This window comes from Erinaceus europaeus, chromosome 20, assembly GCF_950295315.1.
Source record: "Erinaceus europaeus chromosome 20, mEriEur2.1, whole genome shotgun sequence".
NCBI classification, from domain to species: domain Eukaryota; kingdom Metazoa; phylum Chordata; class Mammalia; order Eulipotyphla; family Erinaceidae; genus Erinaceus; species Erinaceus europaeus.
The window spans coordinates 34240500-34265447 of record NC_080181.1 but is presented as its reverse complement, the minus strand read 5'-3'; the positions used below and the strand labels follow the sequence as shown (position 1 = coordinate 34265447).

The 24948-nt window shown below is 49.3% G+C and overlaps 1 protein-coding gene across 5 annotated transcripts in view; it reads left to right on the top strand.

Moving 5' to 3' along the window:
- Positions 1–24948, top strand: part of B3GAT1 (beta-1,3-glucuronyltransferase 1) — a 35366-nt gene that overhangs the window by 7951 nt on the left and 2467 nt on the right. For 3 of the 5 annotated variants that reach the window (XM_060179233.1, XM_060179231.1, XM_060179232.1), the window contains 5 exons: positions 16296–16386; positions 16551–16697; positions 20241–20749; positions 21738–22034; positions 23579–23678. In XM_060179233.1, coding sequence (XP_060035216.1) covers positions 16383–16386; positions 16551–16697; positions 20241–20749; positions 21738–22034; positions 23579–23665 — 1044 coding nt within the window. In that variant the 5' untranslated portion in view covers positions 16296–16382 and the 3' untranslated portion in view covers positions 23666–23678. Of the gene's footprint in view, positions 1–16295; positions 16404–16550; positions 16698–20240; positions 20750–21737; positions 22035–23578; positions 23679–24948 lie in introns of all 5 variants that reach the window. The other 2 variants (XM_060179235.1, XM_060179234.1) reach the window with 1 other exon arrangement.

Sequence of the window (24948 nt, the reverse complement as noted above, 5' to 3'; positions counted from 1 at the left end):
GTTGGCTGCGCCAGTCACTGGGCTCCTTAGTGGCAGGAGAGTGGGATTCCCTATCTCCATGAGCTGACTAGGGGGCCTTCATTTGGGGTGTCCCCTAAGGCTGAGCAAAGACCAGGGATTATCTGACATCATGGGAGGTATGTGCAAACTCCCAAGAGATGTTGGTGCCCTATCCCCAGGAATTGCAGGTCCTAAGACAGCCCAGTATGTGTGGCCACCAGCAGCCCTCATCCATGGCCATCCCAAATTTTGGTCCCTGTCTTAGTCTGTGCTTTTTTCTCCTAACCCCTGACCATAAAACACAGAGCAGGAGGGATAAGGCCATTTCCTGAGGGACTGGAGAACACACTCCCCACCCTCTGACTGACACTCATGGGCCTCAGGACCCTGGCTCCCTGCAGATCTCTCATACCAGCCTTCCTAGAGTGACATATGGCCTCCTGGCACATTATTTTCCTTTTCTGTCGGAAAGTTTTAGAACTTTAGCTGAAGTATTGCTCATCTAACTCATCACTTGTCGATATTAACTTCTTCTCCTGTCCATAAATCTCTCCCAGAATAAGAGTCTCAGCTGCTTTCAGTCCACCTGTCCCAGACCCAACCAGAGACAGAGCAGGCTATGCATGTATGCATATATGTACACATTGCATTCTAGTGTGCATGTGTGCACATGTGTTCATATGTGTTTGTGTATTCATAAGTGTGTATCCTCATGTGCTTGTGTCTGTTTGCACACATATGTGTGTTTGTAGATGTTGTTTGCACATACCTCTAGTTACATCCTGCCCACTTCTAGAAGTATATCTGGAAGCTCTGAGGAATGCTCCTTCCAGCATGCCCTGTTCACTTGCCCTAATCAGGACTCTCCCAAGTGACAGCCAGCAGGAAGGTACACTCATCAGCTCCATCTGGTACCTGGGACCACACACATGTCCATGCAGCCCATGTGTGCTAACCTCCTCCCCACAGTGCCCAAGCGTTCATGAGTGTGTCATTGTTGACAGAACCAGGTCTTCCGGGTGACAGATTTAAAACACACACACACACATCACATCACATAAAATGTACTGTGGTAACCATTTTTAAGTATTGAGCACATTCAGTACTGTGTGCAGCCTTCCATCCCCAGAACTTCTGCAGGTTAGTAACGCTGTATTCATTAAGTAACAGCTCTTGTTCTCCTCCCCATGCCCTGGGAGCCACCTCCTCCTCTCTGGCTCCATTGCACCATGATCCTCACCTCACAGCTGTGCTCTCATACTGTGTCTGCTCTGTTCTCTGTGCCTGGTGCCTTTCATTTAGTGGGGCACCCTCCAATCTTGCCCACATAGCAGCATGTGGCAGGGCTTCCTTGCATTCACTTTCCTGGTGACATTGTGTGGTGGAGAGGTGGCCCATTTCTATGCCCTGCTACTGCTCGACATGTCCTTTGTACCAGGCTATGGAGCATCTCTCCCCTTTGTTTCTCTTAGCCTGTCCTTCCCACTCAGGGCAGCTTCAGCTCATGGGGCTCCCGGCAGACACTGCTTCCTTCACTGTTCAGTGCCTCCAGTCAGCTAGTGGCTAGCCTGTGAGACAGTCCCCAGCAGTGCCCCTGGTCTAGTTCTTAAGGGCTGAATCCCCTGGGGCTCAGCAGATAGAAGGACCATGAGGGGAGCACATGGCAGGCAGGCAGACAGTCCAGCCTGCGCCTTATTCAAAGCCCTCCCTGCCCTGAGAAATTCACTCCTTATTCTCAGAACCCTCCCCTGAAGGTAGGAGCCCTGGAGCAGACAGAACCTGCCCCCCACCCACCCCACCCCCACACAGACATTGTGGAGGCTGGACAGGCAGAGGAGGTGGTACCTTAGCCCTGCCAATATAATGTTCGGTCCGTCTCATTGATCTGTAACTATAAACCTTTGAAACAGAGATAATATCAGTATAGTATAGTATAGTATAGTATAGTATAGTATAGTATAGTATAGTATAGTATCTTCTCTGTGGACCAAGATGTAGGAACCCTCCATAACACCGTTATGTCTGGAGGGCAACCCTTGTCAGCACACTGGGCCTACATGCCTTCTCAAACAGGACTCCCCAACCCCTAAACACTTCTTAATGCTTCTCTTCCAGGGTAACTGGCCCTAACCTGTGGGGGTACCTGGGAATGAGGTAGGAGCAACAGATGCAGAGCAGGCCTTAGAAGTGGGAGGTGGTTTGAGTTAAGCTTCCTAGGCCCTAACCTGCTCCTAGCAGAGAAGCAGATAGTGGGCCCCAGGACTCCTGCCTCTGATGCCTACAGAGGACCAGCCTTAGCCCTTAGAGGAGAGTCTGGGTGCTCTGGTGGCTGTGGGGACAGGAAATTAGGAGCTGCCAGTCCCCCAAGACCCCCAGTCTTAGCCCAAGTACACATCTCAGGGCTTGGGCCAGGGAAGAACAGGAGGGCTCTTCAGTTTCCATATCTGAAAGAGAAGCATCACAGGCAACATCCACTGAGGGAGCTGTTCAGAGGCTGCAGGGGAAGCTGGGAAAGTGTGTGTAGACTTAGGTACCTGCAGGGAGCTGCCACCTGCAAACCAGAGACCAGGACAGAGAGAGCCTGGCCAGAACTCCAAGTTCCCAGATCAGTAGGCACCCTGACACTACATGCAAATCTCATTGATCACACTCCTCATGCCAAGGTTCCTGCCTCCCCAGAGGCCACCGTCATCACAGCCTTGTCCTTGGAAGATGAAACCAGCTTGAAAACCTGACCAGCAGGCTGTCAGTGACCAGGAAGGAAGGCATAGAGGTGCCCTTTCTCCTCCACTCCTTCTCCAGCACTTGACTTCATCTGAATTCTATTACAGGGGGTGTGGGGGACTTATTACTTCTCCACTCCTATTATGCTAGCGTCTTCTCTTCCAGCTGCATGTTAGATGTTTTTCATGGATCCCCACTCTGATCTCAAGAACAGTTAAAGATGAAGAAAGTGAGTCACAGATATTGGGTCACAGCTGCACCACAAGGGAGACCTGGCCCCCTGTGGGATCCAGGGTGCTAAAGCCAGCAGTCCCCAGAAGCCATCATGCAGATGTGAACATCACTTGCATCCAGGGTTAGATATCAGCTATGTGGGACATGAGAGGGCTCAGGTCTAGGGCCCAGGGAAGGTTCCAGAGCCAAGGGCACAAGCTCAATGGAGTCTCCCTTGAACCATTCAGACACCAGCACTAAGGGAAACTGAGGTAAAAAGCAACTGGGACAACACAGGGTAGGAAGGGCAGTGCTGTGGGGACAGTCTGACTACTCAGACCCCCCTCCAGGGTATCTGACTCCAGCCTCACTGGGGACAGCACCCACAGAGCTACATGATTTCTTTGGACCTTGCCAAGATCACACCCTCATCCATGGGTTCCATGGGTGCCAAGTCAGTTCCCATAATGGGTGTCAGGATCCAGGCTGTGAACCCTTCTTGTGACCATGAACCCCCACCCCGACCCCATGACAGCACAACCTGAGCACCTGGAAGCCTCTCCAGGCCTCATCTACAAAGGTGGACAGGACCAAGGCAGTACTCCTCTTGGCTCCCAGCACCAAAATGCCAGGATGCCTGGGTTTTAATCTATTCTCTGATCTCAGCCTCAGCAGGGAGCGTGCTTAGCACCAGTACTCACACTAGGCAGTGTGAGCCCCACCTGCTCTTGATGCCAGTGTCCCACTCAGCCCTGCTGCCCCTTCAAGTGTCATATTCTGCAGATCCCTCCACTTCTGCCCCCTTCCCAGGCTCAAGAAGGCACCTGTGGTGGCCTGAACCCCAGGGAGGTCATTCATCAGTGGAGCTCTGCCTGTGGCTGTCCTGAACTGCTTCCCACCCTTGTCAGACAACAGGCATCACCAGGAGCTGGCAGGCAAGCTTGAGGGGTAAGATAGCATGGTGGCAGAATTGGAGTGGGACCTATATCCTGGTGTGACCTGGTCCTGAGCCAGGGCATCACCAGTCTGCCCAGCCAGTCTCCTGAGGGGGAGGACCTCTTTGTGCCCAGAGCTCAGAAAGCTGAGGGGAAGGGATGTCATCTATGTTAGCTGGGCTTGCTGTACAGGTTGATGGATACAATCTTCATGCAGGTGCAAAGATGGAGGCTGGGAGTGGGCTGAATGAAGGAATTATCATCAGTACTGCTCAGAGGGTACAACCCAACTCTGTTAAGGAGCCCTGTCAACTGCACCAAAGTCCCAGACCTTGTTTGTTGATGACTCATTGACCTAGCTTGACACTCTCAGAGGACTCTGGCTGGGATAAGAAAGTACATGGTCACACAGGTCCAATGAGCAAGGGAGGCTACTGCTATCCCTGGCGACCAGGAGTAGGAGGGGACCTTGGGTAGGAGTGTGAATTGGTCACTACATAGAATATCCAGGACATCTGGGACAATCCACCCCACCCCATGCCCCAGTCACTTCTGTAAAATGAGAATAAAGCTTTGGAATGATCAGAGGTTCATGGTTAAAGAGATAACCTGTGTGGGCAGCCACCGTCACTTGAGTCTGCAATCAATTATATCGTCTGTAGCTTTGCGGGGAGACTTCCCCCATCCTTATTGGCCTCTCCACATCACCTATCTCTGATGTAGAGCCTAAGGCCATCGGATGTTCTGGGCATATGAGATCATCTTTCATTTGAATAGAAACTCAATCATGGAACTCTCCAGCAGAACTCAGCACAGTAATGACCCTAGCCAAGGGCACACAGGCATGTGCAGGCATACATTCAGTGGGGCAGAGACTGTGAGTACACAAGTGTGTGCACATGTGTGTGAATCACTCCTATGGGACCCTGAAATTTTTTAAGACAACCTGGATGAGTGGTGGGGAGTGAGAGGCTCAGCCATGTCATGCTGTTGAACGGAATTATAAACCTACATCCAGAAGGATAGGGCTCTATATAGATGATGTCTGCTAGACAGTGGTGGGCAGGAAGGAAGAGGAGTTCAGACTCTACCGGCAAGAAGGGACCTGGAAAGTTAGCGCACATGCCCTCACATTGGTTCTGTCACAGTCTCAAACTCCCAGTCCCCACCTTGGGGGTGAGAGAAACTTCATGAGCAATGGAGCACTCTCCATCTCCCTCTCCCTCCCCATCTCCGTGTATCTGAAGTACTCTATCAAGAAATGAAAAAATTATATGTCACCAGGAATGTTGCCATCATGAAGCCATGGAGCCCCAAAGATAACTCTCATGGCAAAAATAATACTAAGCCCTCACAGGTCTGCACTGGATATGGGAAACCTGAACCCAAGAGACACCAAGAAGACTTGTATGGTTTCACACTTACCATTGTAGTCCAGTCACTGTTGTAGCCCAGTCAAAGCCTCCTCCTTTTAAATAAATTTCTTTACTCAATTTGATAGCACAGAGAGAGTTGAGAGGAACTAGGAGGTAGAGATAGAAAGAGAGAAAGATAGAGAGAGAGAGAAATAAAGACATCTATGGCACTGCTTCACCACTTGTGAAGCTTTCCTCCTGTAGGTGGGGACCAGGGGCTTGAACCCAGGTGCTTGTTCACGGTAATGTGTACTTAACAAAGTATGCCGCCACCTAGTCCCCAGAACTTCTTGTTTGTTTTTCGTTTTCCTTTACTTTTTTTAAAATTTTTTTATTGGGGTATTAATGGTTTATAGTTGACAGTAAATTTCAGTAGTTTGTACAGGCATACCATTTCCCAGTTTTCCACATAACAATTCAAACCCTACTAGGTCCTCTTCTGCCATCATGTTCCAGGACCTGAACCCTCCCCCATATCCCAGAGTCTTTTACTTTGGTGCAGTCCAAGTTCTGCTAGTGTTGTCCCTTCTGATCTTGTTTTTCAACTTCTCTCTATTCTTCTTCTTCTAGCGTTTGCCCTTCTTCCGTAGCCAGTAAACAGTGTCAGGTTCTGAAACCTCCTTTGAATCTGGAGAGGTGGCAGTCGTTTTCTATGTGGGTCATAGTCTGTCTGTAGCCGCAGGGGCAGTTCGGGTCATCTCTGGCTCCCCAGCGATGGAACATAGCAGCGCACCGGCCATGGCCTGTTCGATAGCGATTAAGGAGGGCCCAATCATAATGTGCTAGGTCAAAGCCGGGTTGACGCTTGCAGGGGTCTGTGATGAGGTGTTTGTTCTTTACCTCAGCTGACTGCCAACTCTGTTTCCAAGAGTCTGGAACAGAGAAGTTCAGTGTAGGCGTAGGAGACCAGATTGGATGATGAGACGTCAAGCGTTGGACAGGGTGGGCGAAGATATCCGCGTATATTGGCAGGTCCGGTCGAGTGTAGACATGGGATATGAACTTAGATGATGCCGCATCCCGACGAGTATCTGGCAGGGCGATGTTGCTAAGAACTGGCAGCCATGGAACCGGGGTGGAATGGATGGTTCCAGAAATTATCCTCATGGAGGAATATAATTTGGAATCGACCAAGTGGACATGGGGGCTACGGAACCATACTGGGGCACAATATTCTGCAGTGGAATAGCATAATGCCAGAGATGATGATCGTAGTGTGGAAGCACTCGCGCCCCATGAGGAGCTGGCCAGTCTTGCAATGATGTGATTCCTTGCACCCACCTTTGCTGCAGTTTTTATGAGATGTTCGTGAAATGACAGGGTGCGATCGAGAATAACGCTAAGATAGACTGGCTGGGCTTCATGCCGGATTCTCATATCGTCAAGCTGCACATTAAGCTCACCCGAGGCCGAGGCATGGTGTAGATGGAAAACAGATGATACCGTTTTTGCAGTGCTAGGGATTAGTCGCCATTTTTTACAGTAATAAGATATCAGAGACATGTCTTTCGTGAGTGTTTCCTCGAGGATGTTGAACTTGGATGCCTGAGTTGCACAGCAGATGTCATCGGCGTAGATGAACTTCCTTGAAGAAGTTTCTGGAAGGTCATTGATGTAAATATTAAATAGCGTAGGAGCCAGAACAGAGCCCTGGGGGAGGCCATTTGAAACAAGTCTCCATCTGCTAGACTTGTCACCCAGATGCACCCGGAATCTTCTGTTTTGGAGAAGAAACGATATAGTGTTGGCCACCCATGGAGGCAGGCATCTTGAGATCTTGACTAGGAGACCACAGTGCCAGACCGTGTCATAGGCTGCTGTGAGATCAACAAAGACAGCACCCGTCTTTAAATTCTTCTGGAATCCATTTTCAATGTAAGTTGAGAGGGCCAGGACTTGTTCGCAGGTAGATCTTCCTGGGCGGAAACCAGCTTGGGCGGGTGATAGGAATTTCTCTGTAAGAGGAGAAATACATGACAGAAGCAGCCTCTTAAGGAGTTTGTAACACACAGAAAGGAGAGAAATTGGTCTATAGCTGGCGGCCAGTGTTGGGTCTTTCTTTGGTTTCAAAACTGCTATTATCTTGGCATGACACCAAATTTTGGGCATAGATTCAGATTCCAAGATGTGGGATAGGAATGTAGTGAGCCACTTCTTGGCCGCTGGGCCCAAGTTAAGAATGAGTTCTGGGGTGATGTTATCATAGCCAGCAGCCGTTCCCGGTTTAACCCTCTTCAAAGCGTCTTCCAGTTCAGACAGTTTAAAGGGAGAGAGTTTTGGAGATGGACAAGATAAACGGAAGTGGGATGACCACTCATGGGAAATTTCTCTTTTCCAGACTGGGTCGATCTTAGCATGTCGATCTTGAGTTAGGTGACTGGCCACTGAGTTTGGAGATACGGGAGGATGGGAGATGGGAGAGGGTTGGCTACCGGCACTCAGACTATGAAGAAGCTTTCAGGCCTTCCTACTTGAGTGGGTGAAGTTCAGACTTTCGGTGAGTTGTTGCTAGAGGACTTGGCGTGCTGCATCCAGGGAGGCAATGAGATGGTCGGCCACATCTGGGTCGCCCGACTCATCATACTGCTTTAGTAGTTGCTCGCATTCAGCATCAAGACAAGGCGTATAGTTAGCACGTCTCCCACGAAGAATAGCTTGGGAAGCTGCTTTGAAGATGGCTTGGCGGAAGCGCCTATAGGAATCTTCAGAGGGGATAGAGATAATTGGAATTGCAGGAATAGATTTGTTGGTAAGATCACTGAACAGACGCCAGTTTGCTTTCCGAAAGTTCCATCTTAGTTTCTCCGAGCACAGAATCAGTGGGAGCTGGAGACCAATGTGGATGATAGCTGGGCGGTGATGACCTCTCCCTATTATAGGATCCCAGGCTCAGGGTTAAGGGTCTGGGTACAAGCTGCACTGCTGATAGGCAAGATGCACACTATGCACCACTCCTACTGAATGCCTTCACCTGCAAGTCCTGTGCAGCTCCTTATGACCTTGACCCACAAGCGTTGACTGCTCACAGAGTTCACTATAGACTGAGCACAGTTCTCCCTTAACTCATAGCATCCAGCCAGCTGTCTCCCAGTCACCATGTCCTCTCCACTGTCCTCACTCATGAGGAACGAAGCAGGGAAGAGCAGAGCAGAAGGTATCTCACAACGAAAAGATTTGGGTTTTGCTCTAAGGTCTCCTGCACAGAAACTACCTGAAGATCAGTGCTGGATTTGGAAACTTCAGTGAAACCTTTGCGGCCAGTATTTCTTCTGCAAAGGAACCAGAATGGGTTCTGTGCCTCCACAGAACCAAGATCCATTTTCCATTTTTTACCAAATCCTACCAAAGGCCATTTCTGAATTTAAGAAAAGAAAAAGAAGAGAACTAACTAAAACAAAGAGACCATGCATTACATTTTCTGCTGCTGTTGGGTTGGAAGAAAATCAATGCATGGAGGAATTCATTGTGCCCAGGCTGAATTGCACTAATACCACCTTCTGCCTAAGCCTCTCACTTAAATTTCCCAGTTAGAAAGGAGCAAGGTGGTATAAGATTTGGACCCCACACCTGTCCCAGAAGTTTCCAGGAAAGCCAGTGGGGCTATGTCTAGAGAAGAGACAGACCCACTCAAGGCTAGTCTCCCTTACAGCAGGTGGGGAAACCTCTTCCTGGGCAGTTAGGCTGAGCCTGAGATAGGCAAAGCTGGTACAGACCCACCCTGGGCAGGGACTTCTATTCCTAAGACAGAACCTCTAGGGGGAGGATCAGGAGAAGGATGTGTGCAGGGAGAGAGGGAGGCACTGGGGGGCATGCTATTAGGACCCAAAGACCAGAGCTTGAACCAGTCCACAGGTGTTTAACTCTGGACCCTGGACTGATCACATCACCCCTCTAAGCCTCTGAGTCCTCAAATGGAGTTGAAATCTCCATGCCTGTTATGATACATCTATGGGGAAAAAAATCCTGCTGACCCAGTGTGTGTGTGTGTGTGGGGGGGGGGTGGCAGCTATTATATTTGAGGATTGCACTTCCAGTCAAATGTCCTTGAGTCCCTCACTTCATTTATTCCAAGTGGAATGCTCAGTAGGACTCATCTCCTCACCACACCCCATCCCAGTCTGCTCTGAGTGACTGGGGCAGGAGAAGAGGAAGAGGTGCTGGAGGCCCAGGCAGAGGGGTTCTCAGGACACCTCAAGTGTTTTGGCAGACCATGAATGGTGTTGCTTGTGCCCTGTACCCCAGCAGGACCCTGTGGCAGGAAGCCAGGGTTGAGGGGCTCGGTTGGCAGCAGGCTAGAGTCTGGGTTAATGAAGTATGGATTGACTGGGCCAGGAGCTGATTAGCTCTGGCATTGGGCTTTTCCTGAGCAGCAGCAGTAGAATCAATACTAATCCTTTGATCCCATTAGGGGCTCTTGCTGATCCCTGGGACAAAGTCTGTGCCTCTCTTCCAGCAGGGACTGTCTGGGACTAGAGGGTGAATCTGGAGCTTTGACCAGCAGTCCTTCTACTATTTTCTTTTAAAACTCCCCTCCTCCTGTATCCTTTGCTGTATCAATCTGGTTCCCATGCCCAGAAAGCTGTGTACTTTCCTGTCCATAGTTCACTCCTGCCTCCCCCTGGGCCTGGGTCCTACCTGGTGACTCAGGTTAACCTCAGACATGAGAGACTCCAGGCTCTGCCTTGTCAGCTCCAGGGTGCTATTTGCCCAAGGGTGATTTCTTTCCTAGGCAGGCCCAGCAGAAGCTCTCTTCACGTGCCTTTCCTTCACTGACCTAGCATGCTGCTTGCTGCTCTCCATTCATCCCTAAAGCACACCGGCTGGTGCCCCCAAGAGAGGCTTGGGGGCTTCCCTCGGTGTCACACCTGCTCACACCCACTCAACTGCATGCTTGTTCATTATATTTGTCCCCAAGCTGTTTAAAATGGCCACACTGGTTCCCATTATGTGGGAAAGGGGATATGAACTAGAAAGAGAAAGAAATGTGTCATTTCCATGAACAGTTTAACTAACCCTGTGCATGAGGGCCCAAGCTAGAAAGGTAGAAGTCCTATAAGCAAGCCAGTGCAGGTGGTCTGGATTGGGGGAACATGACTCCATATTACACAATAGTGGGATTGTCAGCTGCTGAACTCTTGGCTGTTTGCAAGTTAATGGTTTTCACTTTGAAAGGCATATGTCTACATCGTGTTGAGGGATTCCTCAGTTGAATTCCTTTGACTACCATTCCCAATATTATTGGAAAAAAAACTTTTTTTAAACATCTGTTGGCCTCAGCAGTGGAGCACCTGATAGAGCATACACACAGACAACATGTCGAAGGGCCTGGGTTCAAGCTCCAGTCCCCACCTGCAGGGACTAAGTAGTGGAGCAGGGCTGCAGGTGACTCTTTCTCCCTAACTCCCCCTCTCTCCCTCTCAATCTTCTTTCTCTATCATAAATAACAAAGAAAAAGAAATGGCTGTTGGGAGCAGTGGTGTCATCTTGCAGACACTGGGGTCCCAGTGATAACACCGGTGGCAAGAAAGAAAGGAAGGAAGGAAAGAAAGAGAAAGAAAAGACAAAGAAGGAAGGAAGGTAGAGAGAGAGAGAAAGAAGAGGGAGAGCAAGGAAGGAAGGAAAAGAGAGGAGAGGTAATGAAGGTTTTATTCATTTATTTTAAAATATTTATTTCCTTTTGTTGCCCTTGTTTTATTGTTGTAGCTATTCTTGTTGTCATCGTCATTGGATAGGACACAGAGAAATGGGGAGAGAGGAGGGGAAGACAGAGAGGGGGAGAGAAAGACAGACACCTGCAGACCTGCTTCACCACCTGTAAAGCTACTCCCCGGCAGGTGGGGAGCCGGGGACTCGAACCAGGATCCTTATGCCTATCCTTGCGCTTTACGCCACGTGTGCTTAACCCGCTGTGCTACCGCCCGACTCCCTATTTATTTTTAAATGAGTTTAATAGTCATTTATTTATTTTCCCTTTTGTTTTATTGTTGTAGTTATTATTACTGTTGTTATTGATGTCATTGTTGTTGGATAGGACAGAGAGAAATGGAGAGAGGAGGGGAAGACAGAGAGGGGGAGAGAAAGATAGACACCTGCAGACCTGCTTCACTGCCTGTGAAGCAACTCCCCTGCAGGTGAGGAGCCAGAGGCTCAAACCAGGATCTGTAAGCCGTTCCTTTCACATTGCGCCACATGTGCTTAACCCACTGCACCACCACCTGGCTCCCAAAGATTTTGTTTACGAGACAGAATGAAAAAAGTGCATCACTCTGGCCCATGTTATCCTGGGGAGCAAACTCAAAAGTCTCATGCTTGAGAGTCTAAAGTCTTATCCTTTGCCCCACTTCACAGGTCATGGGAAATGTCATTTTTAATCTTCATCAAGAGGAAAGTGGTACAGGTGGCTTCTAGTCTGGCTTGTAACTGGTCTGTGTTATGCATACATGTGGGCATGACCCTCACACACTGTCTACATCAGCTCTCATAACACACCCCCTATGGTGAGAAGTCTTCCCCCACACACACACTCCTGCCCTGACAGGGGTGTGGAAGGCAGCCCCTGCTCCTCTCTCACACTGCTGTTAGAATCTGACACAGGTCTTGCCCACTAAAGATGCTGAATTAACATTTGCTGAATGAACCCAGGTCCTTGTGCATAGTACTAAGTGCACTCAAAAATTATTATCTTTGGGAGTTGGGTGGTAGCAAAGAGGCTTAAGTGCACGTGATACAAAGTGCAAGGACTGGTGTAAAGATCCTGGTTTGAGCCCCTGGCTCCCCACCTGCAGGGGAGTCCCTTCACAGGCAGCAAAGCAGGTCTGCTGGTGTCTGTCTTTCTGTCCCCTCTCTGTCTTCCCCTTCTCTCTCCATTTCTCTCTGTCCTATCCAACAACAATGACATCAATGACAACAAGAATAATAACTACAACAATAAAACAACAAGGGCAACAAAAGGGGAAATAAATAAAAATTATTATCTTTATTTACTGGATAAAGACAGCCAGAAATTGAGAGATAAACAGAAAAGGAGAGAGACGGAAGGAAAGAAAGGGGAGAAAGAAAATACAAGGAAGGAAGGAAGGAAGAGAGAGAGAAAGAAAGAGGGAGAGCAAGGAAGGAAAAGGAGAGGTAATGAAGGTTTTATTTTTAAATGAGTTTAATATTCATTTATTTTCTCTTGTTTTATTGTTGTAGTTATTATTATTGTTGTTACTGATGTCATTGTTGTTGGATAGGACAGAGAGAAATGGAAATCTGCTGGCCTCAATCCCAACTTCACTTCCACCCAGTGTGCTCCCTGGGCCCAGTCTCCTAGGTGGGCTCATCCAGTCTCCACCCCTCAGGACACCCTTATTTCTCACATCCCATGACAATCAAAAACCCATGAACAAGTTCTTATAGACGGATATTTCCAGATATGACTAGTCTCTATGGCTTATTTGTTGTTAAAATTCGGCGGGTCTGGCCGGGCTAGCTTCACAGCGGGTAACAGAGACGACCAGACACACGGCTGGGCAGGGAAGCTGTATTTCTTTATTCAGGAACAATGATTCATAAACTAAGACAAACTAATCACCAAACAGAACTGTGCTGTCTCTTTGCGGCGGCGCAAGCACTCTCTCTTACTCTCAAACTCAGGAACCCTCTAACTCTGGAACTCTGAAACTCTTCAACTGTGGAACTCTCTCTTACTCTAGAACTCAGGAACTCAGGAACTCTGTCACTCTGGCGGGTTTCCTTCGGGGCGGGGCCAAGCAGGCCCGCGAAATTAACAGGACTGATGCAATTCTCTTGGCGGGGGAGAACTACCCAATGTAAAGCATACAACACTTATTGACCCTGAACCAGTGACCATGTTGCATGAAAAACTATCATATTGGTGTCCTTGCTGTGACTTACACCTTGAATTCCCACCTTATGCTAATGTTCTCATGTGAGCCATTTCTTCAACCTCACAGAGGTCTAACCCCAAGTTCAGAACTCTCCCAATCCAGTCTCCAGGTTTTTAAAGATGAAGGCAGCAGTCAGGGACAACAAGAAAATGAAACTGCTCCAGCAGGGGACAGCTAGTCATAGCAGTGTCCAGGACACTAATCTCCTGTCCTAGATGGTTGGTGCCCCCCCACTCTCATTTTTGCCCATGAAGGCCTCTGAAGCAACCCAGAAGTTCTGCACTTGCTGAGGGACAACTGCTAATTAACACTAGTCAGATAGTGGGAAAAGTCATGATCACAATGCACCCTGGGCCCTCATGTTCATCACACCTGTCATTTCAGCCCCTCTGTGCCTCCATAGACTGCTCCTCAAACAAACCCTTCTCCTGCATGTGAGTCCTCCCTCTTATGGCTCACTGTATGGCTAACCTTCTCCTCTGAGTTCTCTGTTGATTTCTCTCTCTGGAATGAAGGTCTGATAACAGTTCTAGGGGCAAGAGCAGGTGCACCTGCAGTCACAGGCTAACTGCCCTTCCTCCAAGGCCAGGCTGGAAAAGAGGGGTAAGGCAAGTAGCCATCCTGCTCTCTAGTCTCAGACATGACTTCAGATCTGAAGGGACATTGTTGCAGTCATACCTCTCCTTAAACCCCCTGCACTATGTATACCCCTGCTTCAGCCCTCCTACACTAGACCCCCTGCCCACATAGCTCTGTCCCATGGACTCCCACCCAGACCCAATCCTCACTTCCCAAACACCTGCCCCTGCTAGCTATCTGGCATTCTCTGAGGCTAGGTGCTCTCCGATCTGCTTAATAACCTCCTGGTAATTAGCTCTGCATTCTTGCTAGTATTCTTATAATAGCCTCCATTAAAGTTATGGGGTTTTCAAGCTGTAATGGCTTCCAAAGTAATTAATGTACAACTGGATTTATTGCTAATTTTATTTTTAGAGCTTTTCACTTTCATCCCACTACCCCCTTTCCTTTTATCCATGTTTTTGACCAAAAAGACCTGATGAGATTAGAGCTATTACCCACTTGTCCCCTGGCTACCCTCTTACCATTCCCCTCCAAGAACTCTCCTGCTCTGACTTTGAAAGGAGTTGGTACCCACACTAGAAGGGAGTTTCAAGGCAGGGGCTCTGGGCCAAGTCTGTATGTGTCCTGGTACCCAACACTCAGGGGTCTGGAACCTCTCCTACTGGGCTCCTGGTGACAACCTAGAGCCACAGGGCCTGTATGTCCTCTTGGATCTATGCTGTCCTGATAGTGACCTCAGACTAGCCCATGAAAAAGAGGTCATGACAGCAACCATGTCCAGAACATTGCCCTTGAGCCTTGATGGTAAAGTGTCCCATCTGCCCTCTGATAACTGTAGGAGCTCTACCAGCTGTCATTATGGGTGACAACCAGGGGACAAGGGGGAGAGCAAGCAGGTGCCAGAGATCAAAGATTCTGAAAAGAAAGGATGCACAGAGGACAGAAGTATAAGAGCAAGGACCACAGTCTGGTCTTAGGGTCACCTGGTTGCACCTCCTTCCTGGCATTAGAATCTTCTCCAGGATAAAGGACTTTTGAAGAAGCTCTTTGCAAGTGATGGGACCCTAAAGAAAGTCACACAGCCAGGCCCACTGAAGCAGACAGCCTGCTTGTCATCACATGAGGCCTGAAATGGCCCAGGCACTTGAGGGCCCAGCTCAGCCCTTTCCATCAGTACATAGAACCTGGGCTGCAGGTGTGACAGAAGCCACCTGCTTCATCACCTCAGCTCATGACACCCAGATGGGTTTCCAGTGTGGGAGCCTATGTTCTCTTACCTGTTGGAGCCATGGAAGAGGAATTTGCAAGAGCCAGCATATGCCAGAATCATCAGCCCAGCACTGTGACCCTGCTGTTTGGCGCCTTGCCTATAGCAGCAATATCCACTCCTCTGAGTGGCCTCTGCATATAGGGGCACCAGAACCAGGTAGGCTGGCCATGGCACCACAGTGCTCCTTACTGGAAGACAATGCCCAGCACTGGCACAAGACAACCTGACTGGGAAGAGTAACAGATAAGCAGAAGAAGACACGCTGTACCCAGTGTGGTGGACAGGGGAGGGGAAGTGGCCTTGCCCAGACTCTTGACTGCCAGAGATGTAGAGTCCACTCTGCCTCAGCTGAGTAAGTTCTGGCCTCTGGAGCCTGTCCTTGCATACACACCCAGCTGGACACTGGAATGACAGACACACCAAGCCAAGCCATGGCTGCATTGAAGAACCCTCAGTCCCCTCAGCATCGTGCAAGGTGCTGAAGACAGGTGACAGCAATGGAAGAGACCATGTGAACATCTACAAGGCAGTCACTGGGGCTCTTGCTCCCTCTTGTCACCTGAGAAAACAAGGTGTCAAGGAGATCCAGCTACAGAGTTGAGAGAACACTCCAGATAGCTGTCCAAGGGTGTTTGCTGCTGCTGTTTGAATCTCCCCACAAATGGCAGTTCCACCAGGACACTGACACTGACACCCAGTGCCTGGCTCTGTCAGGACACCCCATGAAAATTTCCTATGGACATCAATGGAAAGGGGGTACACTTGTAGCATTTCTTCTCGGGTCTACTCCCCCAAAATGCCTAAGGAATCCCTTCCAAAGCCATTTATCCAGGCAACAAAAACACCACCAGGTCCAAGCATGGTAGCCACCATATTTTGAACACATCAGGTGTCATCTTAAGGGCTTTGTGGACTCCTGCTTGTTAAATCTCAGCATAGCCTTGTATTGATATCTTTGCAAGGGGGAGCAAACCAAGGTACAAAAAGTGCTATAACTTGACAAAAGACCTAGAATTCTTGGGGGCAGAGTTGGGTTGAAAGCAAGCCAGTCCTTTGCCATTCAGCTCTGTGGCCCCCTGGCACTGAGAGGGAACAGTTAACACTCCCACATAGCTGGGGGACAGAAGTGCTTGGGCAGGAAGCGAGGTACTGGGGAAACTCAGTTCACTGTGAAGCCCCTGTGCCGTGTATCCCCAACAGTGCTGGTGCTTCTGGGCATCCATCCCCACCCAGGTCTCTGGCCATCCTCTTCTGCTCTCTCTTGCAGGTGTCTGCTTCGCAGGGATCCTGACCACACACACCCCAGACAGCCTCCCCTCTTCTGGCCAGTGGACTCTGCAAACCTGCTTCCGCAATGGGTGGGTTGTGAGTGCTGGTAAGACCTGCTTGCCAACATTCAGCTTCCCCGCTGTCCCTGCACCCGGACTGCCCGGCCCATTCCTGTTCTTTTCTCCCCTGTGCTGCCTCTGTCTGCTGCCGACGCCCCTGGGCTTGTCCCTCTCCTGGCCTTGCCACTGTTCAGGTAACGAGGAGCTGTGGGCTCAGCCAGCTTTGGAGATGCCGAAAAGACGGGACATCCTGGCGATCATCCTCATAGTGCTGCCCTGGACACTGCTTGTCACGGTCTGGCACCAGAGCACCATCGCTCCCCTGCTGGCTGCACACAAGGGTGAGTCCCTTGCCTGCCCCACTCTGGTTTGGAAACTTGAGTGGTCACTTACCCTTCAGTCACTGTCCTCTTTTGGGGACTTGGCCCCTTTGAGAATCAGATACATAGCATGCACACATGTGCACTCATGTGCACACACACACACTCACTACTAGCTCTTAGGACTGGCAAGGACAGAGAGAGGACTACTCAGTGTCAATGAGGAACGATGAGTGGCTGGCATCCCTGACCTGATATTCTTTTTTTAATATTTTATTTGTTTATTTAATTTGGATAGAGACAGAAATCCAGAGGGAAGGAGGAAAGAGAGATGCCTGCAGAATTTCTTCATAACTCATGATGTTCCTCCCCTGCAGGTGGGGACCGGGGGGTTGAACCCTGGTCCTTGTACATTGTAATATGTGTGCTGTATAAGGTGTGCCATTGCTTGCTCTCCCCCTCTCCCTCCTGGATAGTGTTCTTAACTTTTTGGGAAGAGTGTATTGTTTGTTCCTCTTTCCCTGCATAGCTAACCCTAACCCAGTCCTGCCTAGTGAGGACATGCCCCAGGCAGAGAAAAGGGCCATAGAGACCTGGGGAAAGAACCAGGGACAGAGCTGGCTTCTTCCAACGCTGAGTCTAGAGCTCCCCCTTCTGTCAGAATATTCTTCCCACCCACACCAGGGCTTCCCACACCCCTGAAGCTTTCCATGTCCTCCATATCTGGCCAGCCCCTCACCCTCTGTTCTACTGCTTCACTGACTGCCCCCTTCCCCTAACTCCTCCAAGCATATACACAGATACACATTCCAGAGCAGAAACCCTCCCATTCACAGCACTACTTGAGAACAGGATTAAGATGGGCAGATCATCCCATGGGTCATGAGGAGGGCATGAAAATTTACATGCAGCCCAGAACCCCACACACTTGAAATACAGACAGTATCCAAGAACTGCCACCACTGTTAAGAGTCAGGCCAATCTTGCCCCAGTGGTGCCTGAATGTTCCACCATGAAGGATAATTCTCACTGCCGGATGCTGGATACTCAGCACCCCCCACCCCTAATCCTGATGTTAATACTCTCCTCACAACTCCAGTCCTCTTCTTTGGCACTCATCATTTGTGAATCATTGTTATCCTACAACCACAGTGTCCCAGAGGGGTTAAAACCACTGTATATAAAGTGCCATAATACCATGTCCATCCCATTCTTGGCAGATTTCACAGGCCAAAGACCTCAGGCTGTTCTGCTCAGCTCTGATGTTGCTGCCTGAGGATGGGGACTTGGAATTCCATCTCCCCAGAGCATGTCAACAGGGATAAAGTGGAAGCAGCAGGGAAATGAAGTCAGGGGCCCCAGGAGAGGCCTTTCTGACTCCCAGGATACAAAAGTCCCGAGGCCAGAGGGAAGAGCCATAATGCATGGAAAACATTCGGAGAGAGCAGGTCTGTCTGTTTGGGATGATTGCACAAGGACAGAGGACAAAATGGCAATAAATCTCTTTCCCAGCCTTGGTTTCCAAAACTTTACAGTGTAAATTAGTCCCTGTGTGTATTCTGGTCAGAATCCCAGCCACTCCATCCCTCTCCGCTTATCCTTGTTCTCTTAAAAGTTTGCTCAAAAACTACCCCCTCTCCTAAGAAGTTCTTTTCGACCAACTATATCAGGGCTAGTGTACCTGCTCACCTCCTATTCACACTGTGGGGGAGCCTCATGCTTTGAGCAGCCACTGCTTTGAGCAGCCACTGCTGAATCTTGTGCCACTGGTTTTGAGATTCCTCCATAGAGCACAGCCTTAGACTTCACACGGGCACCCCACATCATGTTGTGGGCAGTAAGGGAAAGACAGGATGTCACAGTGTCCTCCCCTGGATGCTCTTGAACCTTTCATGTGGTGATTCATTTCCCCCATCCTGTGAATGCAGGAAACAGGAGGAAGCAGAGTGGGTTCCTGGCCTCCTGCACTCAAAGACCACTTGCCTGGAGGTGTTTTTCATCCATTGCAGTTATTGATTCACCCATCTACAGTGTGATCCATTAAAGCAGAAGCAATCGTTAGCTCCATTTTACAGTTGCTCAACTGAGGCAGCAAAGCCAAGTAGCAAGTGGATAGATAAATGATCATTGCAGGGCAGAACTTCACAGGGTCTGAGCCCAGGCATCTGGATTCCTAGGCCACTTTCCACTGAGATGGTGTGGAACCGTAGAAATGCACATTTGGGTTGAGTGTACACATTACCATGCATGAGGATTCAGGTTCAAGTCCCTGTTCCATACATACAGGGAAAAAGCTTCACATAGTGAAGCAGGTCTATATGTGTCTCTTTCTCTCTCTCAATCCTCTCTCAATTTCTAGCTGTTGTATGAAATAAAATGGTGGGGGATAAATGGCCACCAGAAGCAATCACCAAACCCCACCTTGGTGACAGTAAAAAAAAAAGGGGGGAGGAAGGCAGGCAAGCAGACCAATGTAATTCAAAGGAAAGGACTACTTAAAGGAGCATCAATGGCCCTGCTTTCTACCATAGCAAGGACTATTAGCATCTCAGGAAGCACAAGGCCCAGGATGTATGGTGAAGCTCTTTCTCCACTTGGAAAAGGCTGCCTTCAGGACTGAATGGGGCTCCATGCCTTCTGTGTTTGACCAAAGGCCCAAGCCTCTATAATGGTTCCCATGGTGCTCTAGGGAGATGTGGATCAGCACTGGATGCTGGGACATTAGATCAGTAATATAATTAGTTTTTCAGGTGGATGAGTGATTCCAGAAGGTACAGATTAGGAGGCCAACATCCAGTAAGGAAAAGAGCTAAGCCAGGCATCCTGCCCACCCTACTATGTGTATTGGAAAGGGATTGGCAAAATCAGAAAGAGGCTATGGGTTCAAAATGGTGTGGAGAACTGGAAGCAAATCCTGCTGGGATGAAATGCAGTCTTCATTTCTCCACTGGTTCAGTGGTATCATTCAGGAGGGAAGAGGGCCCATTGGTCAGGTGGGGGCTCAAAGATGGGAGGGGTGGGTGTTAGGTGGCAAACCTGTTAGGACATGTCTTATAAGATATACAAGGACCTGGGTTCAAGACCCTAGCCCCCCACCTTCAAGAGGAAATCTTTTATGAATATTGAAGCAGTGTTGTAGGTGTCTTTCTCCCTCTCTAGCTCCACTTTCCCTCTCCATTTTTTTCTGTCTCTAATTAATAAATAAATAGGTTTCTTTTTAAAAGATCAGGGGACGATCACCCCAGATAAGCAGGATTTGCCATGCATTGCCACCACAGCACAGCATACCCAGGGCAGGCAGCAGCCTGGGTGACTAGAGTAGGGATGCCTGTCATATACACGTTGAAGAACAAGGATGTGATCTTGGCCTGTAACCATCAGCACTGAACTAGCCACAGTGGAGCCTGAACTAGGAAGATTCCCTGGAGAATTACAGGCCTTCGGCCCCTACAGGCCCCTGGGAGCTACTGGCATGCCTGCAGGAGGGGCAGAAGGGGATTCCTGGCCAGGTAGGTGACCCCTCTCTGCACCCGGGTCCCCACACTCTGTCTCCCACCCCTGCAGATGATGGCAGTGACCCCCGGCGTGATGTGCCACAGGGCACAGACCCCAGGGAGTACTGTATGTCAGATCGGGACATCGTGGAGGTGGTGCGCACCGAGTATGTGTACACGCGGCCGCCGCCGTGGTCGGACACGCTGCCGACCATCCACGTGGTGACACCCACCTACAGCCGTCCTGTGCAGAAGGCCGAGCTGACGCGCATGGCCAACACGCTGCTACATGTGCCGAACTTGCACTGGCTGGTGGTGGAGGACGCGCCGCGCCGCACACCGCTGACCACCCGCCTGCTGCGTGACACTGGCCTCAACTACACGCACCTGCACGTGGAGACACCTCGCAACTATAAGCTGCGTGGCGACGCCCGCGACCCGCGCATCCCACGAGGCACCATGCAGCGCAATCTGGCCCTGCGCTGGCTGCGGGAGACCTTCCCGCGCAACTCCAGCCAGCCGGGTGTGGTGTACTTCGCGGATGACGATAACACCTACAGCCTGGAGCTCTTTGAAGAGGTGCGGGTGTGGGGTTAGAACCCTGGGGGTCCATACAGGGGTGCTAGTGCCAGGTCAGTGCAGGGAGCCCCTACCCCCATGGAAACTGGGCCTTGCTGGTCTCTGCAGGCACAGAGGGACAAGGGAAGAAGCTGATGTTTAGCTGATGTTTGGTGCTGGGGCTTATCCCAAGAAACTAATGTTGGTAGAATTGGAAAGTAGCTTTATGACCCTTGTCAATTTTTTCTTTTTATTTTCATTAATTTTCTTTTTCTTTTTTCACAAAGGTTTTCTTTTCTTTTTCACTAGGGTTATTTTGCGGTCCATGCCTGCACTATTCTACTGTTCCCACTGGCTTTTTTCTATTTTTAAAATTATCTTATTTATTGGATAAAGACAAGCAGAAATTGACACAAAGGGAGCTATAGAGAGGGAGACACCAAAACTTTCCTCATGCAGGTGGGGACGGGGGGCCCAGACCCGAGTCCTTGCGCATTATAACATGTTCACTCAGCCAGGACCACCACCTGGTGGAGCTGGGGTTTGAGAGACCTGTAAATGGGGTGGAGGATAGTAAGGGGGTAGTCATTGTATGTGACATTGGGGAGACTAGAGGTTTTTATTTTTTGCTTTGTTGTGGAGCCAGGAGCTCACATGTGAGATTTTTAACCACTCTGCCTACTTTTTCCTTCAGAGAAAGACAGAGAGAGAGAGAGAGAGAGGAAAAGATACCATAGTACTGGAGCTTCCTCAAGTGCCCTAGCATTTCCCAGCAAGCTAACCCTCCATCCCCAAATGAGATTCTATGGCAAAGGAGCTAGCTCATGTGGAGAAGAGGAAGGGTGGCATCTTGAATGATGGGGCCCAGGGCAGGTTCCTTTCTGGTGCTCAACACTGGGTGTGTCTCTGGAGACAGGCTGGGCTGGGTCCTTGATTTCACCTCCTTGGGGTACAGCTGCCTCCCTACCAGCAGCCCCCCGGCATCCTGACCATGGATCCCCACTTGCAGATGCGCAGCACCAGGAGGGTATCCGTGTGGCCTGTGGCCTTTGTGGGTGGCCTCCGGTACGAGGCCCCTCGGGTCAACGGGGCAGGCAAGGTGGTTGGCTGGAAGACAGTGTTCGACCCCCACCGACCGTTTGCAATAGACATGGCTGGGTTTGCCGTCAACTTGAAGCTCATCCTCCAGCGGAGTCAGGCCTACTTCAAGCTGCGTGGCGTGAAAGGAGGCTACCAGGAGAGCAGCCTCCTTCGAGAACTTGTCACCCTCAATGATCTAGAGCCCAAGGCAGCCAACTGCACCAAGGTAAGATGCTTTGCTGGGCTGATGGCCTTACCAAGAAGAACCAGCCCAGAGACAGGCCTTTCTAGAGCCCCTCCTGAACATACACACTGCTTCTGGTTTAGACTTCTCAGCCTAGAGTCTTGATTGAGCTCAAGGCCCCTGGAGAACTTTCTCCCTCTCTAGAGAGCATCATTAAGAAGCCCAAGGGAATCTGTGGCTATGTTGGTCTACATGGCAAGAGGAATTTAGCAGGTGTGTGTAAATTAAGGCTCTTCATTTAGTGAAGATTAAGGGGTGTGGAACAGCCTAGGTGATCCAGAGGCAGCTCAGTGTAATCCCGAGGGTCCTCAATGGAAGACGGAGGCAGGATGATCAATGATCTCAAGCTATCATACTTCTGACCTTGATGAAAAGGAAGGGGTTATGGACCACAGAATGCAGGCAGCCTCTAGAAGGTGGAGAACACAAGGGAACAGTCTCCATGGGAAAGGGAGGAAGCCTTATCAGCACCTTGTTTTTAACTAGTGAGATCCATGTGGGACTTCTAGTCCTCGTGACTGTAGATCCTAACTTTGAGTTGTTTTAAGCCATTATGTGCAAGGTGATTTGTGACAGTAGCACAAGAAAGTTAATATACCACCCTGCCAATGAGTTTGCACCTACCACTGAGACCCTTCCCATTGTGTTAAACCCCTATCTTAAAAATGCCTTAGAATCTGTTCTTTAGCCTTACCCATTGGCCCTGTGGTCAAACATATACATAGTAGAGCTTCAGAGGTTCTTCAGCTCTTGCTTGTACCTACATGGTAATTCTTCCCATTCCTTTCAGAGATGTCATGTCTTCCCTTTCTTGCCAAGCCTGCTATGTCAAAAGTTGAGTGATGCCTAGCTTAACCTTATTTATTGGCCTAGCAGTTGGGAGACCAGGTGTAAGCTTTACCTTAGGAATACGTCTCTGCCCTGTGAAGAAGCCTCTACAGTGGCTTCCTAAGCAAAGGAAAGGAAATGCCACTTTTTACTGTGGTGGGGGTGCATTACTTTGCAGGTTCTTTGACGGCTCGGGGGGGGGGGGGAGGTAGGGGCCTGCAGAGCAAAGAGCCTTAAGGGCATCTGCCCAGATGTTCCCATTCCATTATCCAGGTTGCCATATTTTCCAGGCCCTATCTCCAGACTTAGCTTAACTGCCTACTTTGGGTATTTAAATATAACTGGATGAATCCAAGTATAGCAGCTTAAGATTCAGCAAAATTTATATACTGTGTATGGAAGACTCTTAATAAACATTTGTGGGGAGAAGGAACAAAAGTCAGGGAAGGATGAGAAGCACAAGAAAATCTTGAGACTTTTTTGTCCATCTTCTGTAGCTCTAGACTTTCTAATATATTTTGAATATATCACACATCCACACAGCAAGGATGTGGGGGTGGGTGGAAATAAAGAACAATGGAGACAGTCTCGGGACAGAAAGGCAGAGTGGGGTGATACTTGAAAGGATACTTGTGTAGTGTGGGAGGGGGCAGGGAGAGGCCAGAGGTCTGCCTCATGTTCTACATCTGGACACACAGATACTGGTATGGCACACACGGACTGAGAAGCCGGTGCTGGTGAACGAGGGAAAAAAAGGCTTCACTGACCCTACTGTGGAGATCTGAGTCCTGAACACAGGTACTCCGGGGATGGTGAGGGCTGGTGATGTGCTGGGCAGGGGCAGCACATAGTTGGGACACAGAATAAGTCTTCAAGTCTTTTCCACCAGTCTTTATTTGTGGGAGGTCGGGGCAAGAATAGAGAAGGTAAAGCTTACACCCTCTTGACAGGAACATACTCATCCTCACAGCTGGGGCCTTCAGCCACCAGCCCTTTTGGAAGGCATCACTTTGCAGTCTTGGGACAAGCCCTTATCCTTCCTATTATGGCTCTGGCCACTGCAAGGCATCTTTGTAGACTTTTTTCCTTCACCTGAAGGTTCCTTGTTCATGCTACCCTGACAGGTATGATCCCAGTTCACTACTGCCATGTTTGAGGCCCTGGGCTTGATCCTAAGGACCATATGAACATAACAAAGATGAACATTGGTAGCAGAAACTCTATACATGGCAGAGTGGTGCTTCTGTGTCTATCTGTCCCTCTCTGCCCCTCCTTCTCTATCCTGTCATAAAAATACATAGTAAAAAGTGGAGACTAGGGAGACAGCATCATGGTTATGCAAAAAGACTTTGATGCACCTGGTTAAGTGCACACATAACAGTATACAAGGATGCAGGTTCAAGCCCCTGGTCCCCACCTGCAGGGCGAAGCTTTACAAGTATTGAAGCAGAGTTACAGTGTCTCTCTGTCTCTTTCCCTTTCTATCTTCCCTACCCTTCTCAATTCTCTGTCTCTACCAAATAATAAATAAAAGTATTTTTAAAAATACTTTTATGCCTGAGGTAACAAAGGCTTCAGGAAGTTCAACCCCATCACCACCATAAGCCAGAGCTGAGCAATGCTCCAGTGAAAAAAGTAATTATTATTAAATAAATATAAATAAGTAAATATTGGGCCATGGAGGTGGCAAAGTGGCAGTGCACATGCCTCGTCCTAGTTCAGTATCCAGCACTACATAAAAAGGGGGAGAAAGAAATGACGCTCAGAAAAACTAGAGGTGGCTGCGCTAGTTTTCTCTGGGCTTTTGTTATGCTTTCATCACACAGGTGGGGGCTCTGACAGTAAGGCAAACCTGTCCTTTGGCCTCAGAGTTAAGCTTCAGCTTCTGAATCATGTTTACCACCATTCTTCTCAGGGATCATAGGGTGACTGTCACCCTTTAAGTGTAAAAGATACAGATTTGTCAGAGACCCCAAGAGAGCTCACAGGTAGGGAACACACACACTTCACCATGTGTATGGCTTAGCTTAAGCTCGAGCACCATGTGGGGAAAGCTGAAGAGCAGTAG